Source organism: Hippocampus comes, unplaced genomic scaffold (assembly GCF_001891065.2).
Source record: "Hippocampus comes isolate QL1 unplaced genomic scaffold, H_comes_QL1_v1.1 scaffold104, whole genome shotgun sequence".
Taxonomy (NCBI): domain Eukaryota; kingdom Metazoa; phylum Chordata; class Actinopteri; order Syngnathiformes; family Syngnathidae; genus Hippocampus; species Hippocampus comes.
The window spans coordinates 3,857,319-3,868,453 of record NW_017806072.1 but is presented as its reverse complement, the minus strand read 5'-3'; the positions used below and the strand labels follow the sequence as shown (position 1 = coordinate 3,868,453).

The window sequence follows — 11,135 nt, the reverse complement described above, 5'->3', positions numbered from 1 at the left end:
GCTCGATAGCGCTTGAGTACAGAGAAAAAAACTACACGGTGGAAAGTGGAAAGGTGAGAAAATGGATAGGAAACGCAGTGAAATTTGGACTGATTTCAACTTAATTGATAGTTCAAAGGCAGCGTGTAGACTGTGCAAGGTTAAAATGTCCAATATCAAATATTAATTTATCATTTGTTGTTTGGTAATCAAAGCTTACTTATGTTGTTTTACTGTAAATATTTAAACACTTATAAATATGCACAATCAGAGATTGGAACTTTTTGTTGACCTTTTTTTGAGATGGGTCTTTGTTTTTGTACTTTGTAATTTATTTTTTTGTAGCACTCCATGTTGTACGCCATGTTGAGTATGTTCAGAAGAATATAAATAAAGCCATATAAATAATAAATATTTGATATACTGTATATTTTTTACATTCGTAATTCATTTTACACATAATTTTACATTATTTTTGGTATTAAACTAATTTAAGCAACAAAAAAACTGAGGAGCCATTTGGGAGCCGAAAGAGCCGGCTCTTTTTAGTGAGCCGAGCCAAAAGAACCGGCTCTCTAAAAAGAGCCGGAATTCCCATCACTATACTGTATTAACTTAGTTGTTGTCTCGGCTAGGCTATCTTAGCTGTTGTCGTAGATCAAAGGGCTTTGATGTGTAACGTCCGTTGAGTCAGCGCTGATTGGTTGAAACCAAAAAATGCGCCCGTGCGTACCATGTCCACGCTGACGCACGCACAGCATTGCTGAGTCACGCTTCGCTCGAGTGGCGTCGCTACAATGTAAACACGCTATGTTTGATGATGTAACGGAAGGTATAATGTTAAATGAATTGAATTCCATGACAATTGGCTCGACAAATGGCTTAATAATTGACATGGATATTTGTAATTCTAAAAATGCAAATTCAGTCTCCACCAGAGAGGGAAAAAAAGGTTTGTAAGGATCTTGAATCCCAAGCTTGGGATTCAAGATCCTTCCAAGCCTTTTTTTCCAGTTTGTGGACGAACGGTCTGGGTGCATGACTTCCATTCAGCTCCAACCCCATCCGGGGTGCCAAATTGTCTTGTCCAGAGAAACCAAGAAAACTAAAGTCTATCTAAAAATATTATGATATTTATTTCAGGTACAAAAAAATATGGAGAAGCATCATTCGTAGATCTGTCATGGAGCCTCTCTCTCGAGGAGTCGGGCCCCTTTTTATTTCATTTGTCATTTCTTGAGGGGTTGAAGTCAGGCCATGGACACTTTGGGCAGCTACACTTTTTAGATAACAGAATGAAGTCCAGCACATAAGCAAGCAACTTTGCTTATCTGCAAATAACATGGTCAGCATTCACAATGCAACAAACAGTTACTTATAAGATACATTTTAGCGTTGTTAGATGTCAAATTCCCATTACAAATACACCAGACTTCATTGATTTATGCCCTTCCCTTTTGAATTAGGTTTAACCACCTAATTTAGACCAGGGGTGTCCAAACTTGGTCCTCAAGGGCCACTGTCATGCCTGTTTTCCATCCCTCTGGCTGCAACACAACTGATGCAAATAATCAGGATCAGTCTAATGCTGCTTCAGAGCTGGCTGATGAGCTGATTATTTGAATCAGGTGTGTTGCAGCCAGGAGAGATGGAAAACGAGAAGGATAGTGGCCCTCCAGGCCCGGAGCTGGACATGCCTGATTTAGACTTTTACAAAATAAGTGGAATTAGCCAGTGCATTAGAATTCATCCATTTTCCAATCCTCTTTATCCTCACTAGGGTCGCGGGGGTTGCTGGAGCCTGTCTTCGGACAGTAGGCGGGGGACACCTGAACCGGTTGCCAGCCTATAAAAGTGAGTGCCCCGAAAATTCGGGGCTCTTTTGGTTCGAGATGTCAGACTATCTTCTTAAATCGAACCACAAGGTAAGCTGCTGATAACTTTTCATTTCTTTTCTTGCTCTCTGTGTGAGACTCATATATATTCAAAAGAACACACACACACACACACACACACACACACACACACACACACACACTTTTCAGTTGTATCACATCACTCTTTTGAATTTATAATCCACCAATGTCTCCACTGCACCAAAGCAATAGGAAGGCAAGGGAGAGAAGAGCTGTCCCCAAAAGATCACCCAGAGCTGTGAGATAGGGTATAGAGTAGCTGTCTGGGTCTTTACCCTTCCTCCACAAACAGTGGACCATACAGTCAGCTATACACAGCAAGGAAAATACCTGTGAAACAGACACATTGAGGAAATGCATGAAAAAGGGGACAATGTGTGCAAACAAAGCAGGAGCACGCATCCCACTCACCTGAATCAAGGAAGCAGTCAAGAATGTGACAGTGAAGAGCGCACTGGGCATGGTGTGGGCCCCTTTTATCAGGTGAATAATGTATAAGAAAATCAGTTGGCCAGGGATGACAATGAGAAGTAGCACCTTTGCAGATTTGTGATTCGGTCCTGCATCAAAGTCAATCATGATACACGTTATCATTTATCATGAACTTCCCCTACCCCCGAATTTTTGAACTATTTGACACTTTACCTGAACCAAAGAAGGTGCTGCAGGGTTGGTGGCACCTTTTATGATCTTCAGGAACCTCTCCACGTGAGAAATTCAAATGCAAATTTGTGGAAATGCGGCTTGCTTGTATGGAGACAAGGTTTCCTCCAATGCCTGGTAAAAAATATGGGAAACAAGTAAAAGGGTTACCAGCACAAACCTTTGTCATCGAATAAAGAGAGGCTGCTAAGGTGGAAGAGGGGATTCAATCTCTTATGATAAATGTAATTATCAGGTCTGAATACTTCAGTTTCAGGCATTTTTTTTTGCATAAGAAATCTATAAACACAAAGAGCTGAAGTACCGTGCACTATATTCAGTGTGTACTCTAATTGATTGTGCGCTGTTAGTGGGAACGTTCGTGGGAACGTTGTGCGTGATCCACCAAGATTGCAGTTCAAATTGAAACAGGTGTAAAAGCAAAAAAAAAAAAAAGACCGCCCTATTTACATTAAATGAGGGTTTGCTCTCTAGTTAGCTCTGATGGCGTTTGTCATCGCAAATTTATGGGAGCACTTCAAGCACAAAATTAGTTTGCAGTGATGGAATTTTTCCAACAGTGGAATCGTACCCTTCATGTGGAACAGCGTCATTACTCCATTTAAATTAACAGCCATCAATCAATCAATGTATTTCGACAGAAGGGGCCCCGAGACTGGAAGTGACTTCATCAAGATCAAAGTGGACAGGTGTGGAGAGTGGAAGTGACAACATCCTCTATTTTGATTGACGGCTATAAATCACATCATTATGACAGTAGTTCGGCCCCAAAGTGGCATCATTTGACAATAAAGTTGTATCCAATAGATCCTTATTTATGTATTACTTTGGATTGACAGCTGTCAATCAAACTATTTGTCTATTAATCAATCTCTTTATCGGCTGGTCAAACAAAGTGATATCCTCACTTGCTACTCACCATTAATAACCGGGGTATAAAGTATGATCCCAGCCAAGTTTGGATCTGACACCGTTTTATCCAGAATAACGCCACCCATACTAAAAAAGACATAAAAACCAGAGAACCAGGTTTCAGATAACGGATAGTAAATACTTATAAATATGTGTGTGTGTGTGTGTGTGTGTGTGTACTGTATATACTCCATATGCAACAGTGTTCATGCAAGTTGAATAAAAAACAATGCAACTACCTGCTGATCGCCATTGCTGTTATGATTGGTTCCCACCCAGTACGGAGGAGGATCCAACTAGCAGGGTGTTTGGAGGAGATCACAATCCACAGAGGTATCAGGCACAGCAAAAACAGATCCAAGAGGTACAACACGTACAAATACATCTCTGTCAAGACAAAGTGTTGTAATTTAGGGTTTTCTCCACAGTTGACCTGTAAGCTTAGTCAAGTGCTCTCATGAGCCTTGCTTTTTTTTGTTGTTTTTGTGTTTGTTGTTGCGTCGTGTGGACCGGATGTGGACTGTTTTTCAGCATTTTTTTGGCCACAACATTCATCAAGGAGGAGACTCGGTGCTTGCTGGTTGCGCCTTCTCGGCAGCATGGGTATACCAGCACTGTTTTTGATTGGGAGGAATGTCGGTGCCATTTGACTGTCATTGCTGGACAGCTCTGGGGCGCTTGTGTTTTTTTGCGCCTGTATTGGGCAGCATTTTACACACCCCCACTTTGTTCAGCGGAGAGATACGTGCTGTTGGACGGTCTCCGGCTGGATGGATGCAAGGCTGAGGAGCCGACGATAAGAAAGGAGCACCAGCGCAGAGCGCCGATGCGGATGTGGGACTGAGAGTCGCGGCTTGGAGTTGAAGCGGATTACATGGGACAGGAGATGTGAGCCGATCTCTTTTCATCAATGGACGCTACAGCTTCGTGTTTGCTTTCAAAACTTAGCTTGTAGCAGACGTGTGCACATTTTCAGCATGACGTCTCTGATCCACTGGTGAAAGGACACTTTGATCCTCTCCTCTTTCATCTATAACTGCTTCAAACAACAAAGTATGCAGGAAAAGTGATTAAGATTGCACGACTGTCTGTGTATGTTGTGTTGTTGTGTTATTTTGACTTCAAGATGGCGCCGCGAGAGTGGCTGCCTTTCCAACAGCTCCGATATCTTCTTCTTCTACTTCTTCCTTTCATAAATTTGCTGCTGTGAATTGGGAATTTCTCCATTGCGAGACTAATAAAGGATTTCTTAGCTTATCTTAACCTTGTTAGTGGTACCGAACCCAACCAGTACATATGCACATTCACCGAACCCTACATTAGTGAAAAATAAAAATGATATTTTTTTACAAATTCAAGAAATTAAAAAGCGCATTTATTAAAAACTGAAAAAAGTAAACAGTTAGGATAAAGTATAATTTTTTAATTGTGCACAAAATGAACCAGCCAGTGATGGCCAAGCAGGCGTATCATAACTAAATGACATATTGAGTTGGTCGTGCCTTAACCTCCATGGCAGAGGCTCTGTCGAACCCCTGAGACTGATTCACCAAACCCCAAGGGTTCGATCGAACCCAGGTTAAGAACCACTGCACTAGTCACAATAGTTGTACAATTGAACAATCTTACCACATTGAGAAAGAAGACATGTCCATGCATTAAGAGTAGAGTTAATCACCCAGGAATTCAGTAAATCAAATATACCGGTAGTATATGACCACATAAGCACAATAAGGTGTAATTCTGAGTTAAATGTAGACGGGCATGCTGGATGGGTGGGTGACCAGTTAGCATGTCCACCTCACAGTGCAGAAGTCATGGGTTCGACTCCAGGCCCAGGCCTCCCTGTGTGGAGAGTGCATGTTCTCTCCGTGCCTGTGTGGGTTTTCTCTGGGTAATCCGGTTTCCTCCCACATTCCAAAAACATGCATGGTGGATTAATTGAACACTCCAAATTGTCCTTAGGAGTGATTGTGAGAGTGAATGGCTGCTTGTCTATGTGTGCCCTGCGATTGGCTGGCAACCAGTTTACGGTGTACCCTGTCTGCTGCCCAAAGATGGTTGGGACCCTCACAAGTATAAAGCAGTTCAGATAATGGATGGAGGGACTTTTGGGGTGTTTTCTTTGGAGGCTCCACTGTGATTATACATTTAATTCTACTTACCCATGAAGGAGTAGAACCACTGACTGAAGCAAGCCAGTAAGGCCAAAGTGATGAGGTCTCCGAAGCTGGCTGCTATGGGAGTGGCCACATTGTCAGGGTTGATCCCTGTCCGCTTTGAGCCAATAATCACTCCCACCATTATAATACCTAGACAGAATGAAAATATAGCATGGAGTATACTATCTTGATTTTTATAGACATGAGTGCTTTTGATACCATATGTCTATCTTTACATTGCTGCATCACTGGTGGTATCAAATGGTTCCCTTAAGTGGAAACTAAAGCTTAAAAGTCGTGTTGATGAGCATAATATCCGGTTGATTCACAATAATTTTAATGTGCATTGCGCACATTCAACATGTCAGTAAATCCGTAATGTTAAAAAAAAGTCTTAAGAGATAAGAAATATAATGCTTCCATATAATCACACTTAAACACAAGTGGTGATTCTATTCGAAAGAGAGGAGGGAAAATAAGAGTGGGCTCAATTTGGTTTCTACACACACGCGCGCACACACACACACACACACACACACACACACACACACACACACACACTGTATGTTGAGATGAAAATGCCTAACACTGTTCTCAGAATTGTCGATTATAGGTGTATGAGAGCTACATATGGGAAGATATCAAACTTGATAGCTAGCATCATGACAAGTCAGTTATAATTTTACAGGTACAGTCATGCCCTCATCAAAAATCATCAATCATAATTTGATGATAAACATTAATGACTTCATGCTGAGTTTTTTACTTAATGTGGCACTCTGTCTCCATGAAATCCTGCATTAAAAATGAACAAAATTACAGTAACATAGTTTTACAGAAAATTAACTGGGCACGATGACAAAAGAATATTTTGTAATGTCACATTACCTTGCAGCAGTGAGGCCACAAATGTGGTACAAACGCTGGTTGTACACAGAAGGACAACGTGATTAAATGGGATCCCTCCATCGGCAATCCAGCCCAATACAATAGCCATCAGGGAGGCTAAAAGGCCCAGAACAGTTGATTGTAGCTGTAAGATAAGTAATATAAGTAAATAGCACCCATGGTAAAATATTACAATGGCTGCTCGCTGGTGGATGATACATATCGTTTTTAACAGACTTTTCATATTGAACCTGCTTGAGGGCCAGATTTCCAAAGATCAACATCCATTTTTCACTTGCAAGTTCCATTTTTCCTGCATTTACCTGAAATACAAGCATGTTTATATTAATACATAAAAAATAAATGATGACTTTGTCATCTTAAAAATGTATGAAAAATAATGTTTTTAAAAAACAATTAATGTATTTACAACTAGTACAGTAAATTGTTAGTATAATTAAACACACACACACACACACACACACACACACACACACACACACACACAGTTGAAAACAACAGCCAAAAGCAAGCTGTAAAAATAATCAACACGGAATGGCTAATTAATTTTTGGCTTCCACAAACCTAAACTATGCAAACTAACTTCAATAACTCATTTGTCCCATAGCATATATGTACTGGTACGACTGGTTCATCTGCTGTCACAGTCTTTACAAGTCAGTGTGGACTTTCACAAGGGGACAGAAACCCCATGATACAAGGAGGAAAAATATTATTCTGTGGAAGAGAACTTTATTAAAGCAGTCTATTGTTGGTGATGTCATTAAATGTAAGTGTAGATCCCTTGGTTTTCTTTGTGCACATTTTGTTTGATTATGTTATGGGGGTAATATTTCTCTTTCTTTTTCTTTCTTCTCTTTCAATAAACACTGGAGGCTACACAATACTGAATTCAAACTGTTGGCTTTTGTACCTACAATAAGTGCATAAGTTCTATGCTTTCTGGTTATGGGAGCAGTTTAGAGGAAAGCCCCGTTCTTCTCCAAAATGGCTTTGCCACTGACATCAGTACGGGTCAAGACATCCTACCAAACAACACCAATGGAGAACAATATGAGCTGCCTGTTTCTAGTCATCGGCATGTGGCTGTTAGTCTTGGCAAGAATAATTGTCTTTAAGAGGAGAGTGAGGTCTGCAAAAATTTGCTCCGATAAGACTTAGATTCCAGAGTGTGATTCTGCAGTTTGCATGGCTAAGGCACTGCAACAGTGTGATTGTGAGTAATATCATCAACATCGTGAATCTGCTCGGTTACCCATCACCAATATGATATCGGCTTAATAGAGAAATAGTAGCTTTCAGTGCCTGGCTTGAACCATTGAAATATCAGAATTTGGGAGCTGTAAGGGTACCATGTAGTGGAATTGTGGTAAATGAAATTGTGACCTAGGCCTCTCATCCAATAGAGGTGAATGCTGACCTCACTGATGTTGTTCTGTCTGCCTGAATGGAGAAAAAAAATGCTCTCGAGTGGAATCAGTTCCAGCTACGTCTTATGTACACCATGACATGTTCACAGGGCCTCATAATTCTTTAATCCATATCACGTATTTTTTTGTGCATGTTGGTACAGTATTCCCACACTCACAGCTGTTGACAGTCGAGAGGCAAGCGTCATTTCCAGGTTTCCTTTCATGCCCAACACAGCAGGAAGCAAAATGAAGATCTCTGTGATTTCTTGGAATACGTCCCAGCTCTGCCATGGAAATGGAAACGGGAGTAGAAAGATACTCAATCAAATCCTAAAAGGTTGTGTCCAGTGATAATGTATGAAGAACACTTGTTGTTGTTCTTGTCTTCTGTGATCAATCAGCTCAGCTTGGACTCAAGAGTCACAGTCCCTGCTTGTCTGCCCTAAGTTACTTCCTTCCTAGCTTCAAAGACTATGGACATCCTTCCAACCCATGATCCGGCCAGACTTAGACACTCAGATGAACCCCAGGCCTCCCCAGGCCTCCCCAGGCCTCTTGGTTTGGCACAACACTGCCAGGCCATGGGTGAGCATGGAGGCGATATTATGTAACTTTCACGAATTGTGACATAACAATTTCGACAGCAAGAATGACTCACTTTGAGATTTACTTTGTTGTGTATTCTCATGCTTGGTGATTGCAGCAGGCACTCAGGAATCCTATGTTTTTTAATCAGTTAAAAAGGTAACTAAGAAGTAATTTTTCTATAATATGTACATAGCCCTTAAAGCAGGGGTTCTCGGCTGGTGTAACACTGGAACCCCAATTTTCCCGTGGTCATGTCACCATGGCCCACATTGGGTCACAACCCACCACTTGAAAACAATTTCTTTAAATGACTTAGAATTTCTTCACCTGAACCACATCAAGAAGCAGTCCAGCAGAGATGGTTCCCAGCCCAGCCAGAAGGAACGGCACCAGTATCTGCAGCACCAGGGAGCAGACTGACTCGGGAGGTACAACAGCTGACATCTTTGCCTCCTGAGACCCACCGAATCTTGCCCCACTGTAGTGCTCATTGGGCAAAAGTGGGTCTGTCTCACTGTAGTCCTGTGGTTCATAATTGACATTGACCAGTGAATTATTCAGTCTGGAGGTAAGATGGTTCGGTCCTGCAGAGTGTTGTGGTAAGACATGGTTCTGGATGGGCCTTCTCTCCTCTGACCCACTTGGCTGCACGTTCTTTGACTCTGGGAATACCATAATCTGAAATTGGGCTCTGGCAGAATGGAATCCTGCTTTACATGCCCTAAACAAACATCAACATAAAGACATTAATTTAAGGAACTCTGTTGGTCTGTCTAAAAATTGCACAAAAAAATCTGGCATTTTGTTCGGTTCTGTTTTGTTTGCAAAATACGAAGAGAGAGGTCATTTAGAGTCATCTAATGCAAAGATTGCCTCCATTGTCACTCAACATGCCAAAGTCTCATCAGCAGCACTGAGGTTATCTTGTCTGACAGGCATACGCGACTTAATTTGAAATTCCTAAGAGATGGCTGCATGTGAGACAACTGAGGTCATCGTCAAATGATTTCTCCTTAAAATTTTGAATAAAATGTGCTAAAACGACATTTGGAAAACAGACAGACATAGAAATTTTCGACATCATACAGTGAGTGCCACAGTATTATCACCACTGCCACAGATGGTCATCGGATGACCACTAATCAATAATAATGTATGTTATGGGAAAAAAGTTATGAGACAAAAGTATTGCCATTTCTACAAATCTTTAGTACTTTAAAACATTTGCACAGTTCCACATGCAGAGACCTGTACCAAATAGAGTACCTGTACCGGAGATGGTAAATAAAGAGCAAAGTTGAACTGTTTCTCTTCCAAAAATCAACTTACAATGTTCGGTGTGCGTGTGTGTGCATGTGCGTGTGCATGCATGTGTGCGCGCATGTGCGTGCGTGAGCGAGTGTGTTCAACACTTTAATGTTTTTTAACCAGTTACCTTAATGGCATATGATTTTTTTTCTTAAAAAGGCCTTACCTTCACTGTTTAGTAATTCCTCAGACGATCACTTCTCACTCTGCACTGCTAACTGTGACCCTGCCTTGTGGCATCATTCTCAGAATGATGTACTGTGGCTCCACAATGAGTTAAGTGTGACAACGTCCAACCCCCACTCACAACCACTGCACTCTCTTACCATGACCAGAACAAATCATTCAGCAAGAATGCCCACCATTTTTGACAGATATTTGTTAGAAGAGGTCCAATACATACCTGCGTGTTACTGTTTAGACACTATAGCTGTTGTCACTTAGATTGTGCTGTCTATTTTCCGAGCGTTCATATATTCTTCATATTGGTCTACCCTCCAGGAGTAAGCCAATTTATAGAGTCCTGCTTAATGACATTACTTCGAGGCAGGCGTTTGCACCTCCATGGCAGTTGGTGGCACCTTAGTGGAAGAGTGTGACACCAAAGTGATGTTCCTTTATTTGGAGAACATGTCCAAGAATGATATCAAATCTCAAGTTTGCCATTGATCCAGTTCTGGGAGGGTTATAACCCCAATATCAAATCCAGCCAACCCCGCACATGTGGCATAACTGATCCAGAACGACCCATAAGGTCAGCTACAAATACATGTATTATTTCCTTGTCATACCACATTTGCTCAAATGGAGTTTTTTGATTTATTCTTATTGTTCAGTTGTTCCACAAGGTAGAGCCATGTCGACTAAATTTGTGGATAAATGCCATTTTCCAATAGTGTAATACTTGCTTATCAAAATCAGGTAATTTAATGGGTGATTTTGTGATTTCACAATCACATTTCAACAAAAAGTCTATACCTCCCACTTTCTTGAAAATACTTGTAGGGATATAGAACCATATGAATTCAGTTTGCGACAGAAAGGCTTTTATACAATTTATTCTAAACATTACGATCATTGATTCAAAGTTGACTGTATTTAGACCTCCTTTTTTACATTTTTGACGAATTGTGACTTTCCTACATAGTGTGTTTTGTTTCTCCATATAAAGTTATATGCAGTATAATGGTGTTGGCTTTCTAGAGACTGACGTGGATAGACCAGATTTGAAATGCCTTCAGCCTTGGATAATATGTTTCGTCCAAATGTGGAGAGGTCTCTTGGGA

The 11,135-nt window shown here is 41.0% G+C and overlaps 1 protein-coding gene across 1 annotated transcript; it reads right to left on the bottom strand.

The window, feature by feature from the left end:
• Nucleotides 1–2,009: 2,009 nt before the first annotated feature.
• Nucleotides 2,010–10,126, bottom strand: slc41a2a (solute carrier family 41 member 2a). Its single transcript, XM_019893929.1, has 11 exons — nt 10,016–10,126; nt 8,869–9,262; nt 8,130–8,237; nt 6,772–6,843; nt 6,521–6,665; nt 5,636–5,782; nt 3,710–3,857; nt 3,478–3,557; nt 2,541–2,672; nt 2,307–2,455; nt 2,010–2,225 (listed from the first exon to the last, which is right to left on the bottom strand). The coding sequence occupies exons 2-11, from the start codon at nt 9,214–9,216 to the stop codon at nt 2,049–2,051; spliced, it is 1,506 nt and encodes a 501-aa protein (XP_019749488.1). The 5' UTR covers nt 9,217–9,262; nt 10,016–10,126; the 3' UTR covers nt 2,010–2,048.
• Between the last annotated feature and the right edge of the window lie 1,009 nt (nt 10,127–11,135).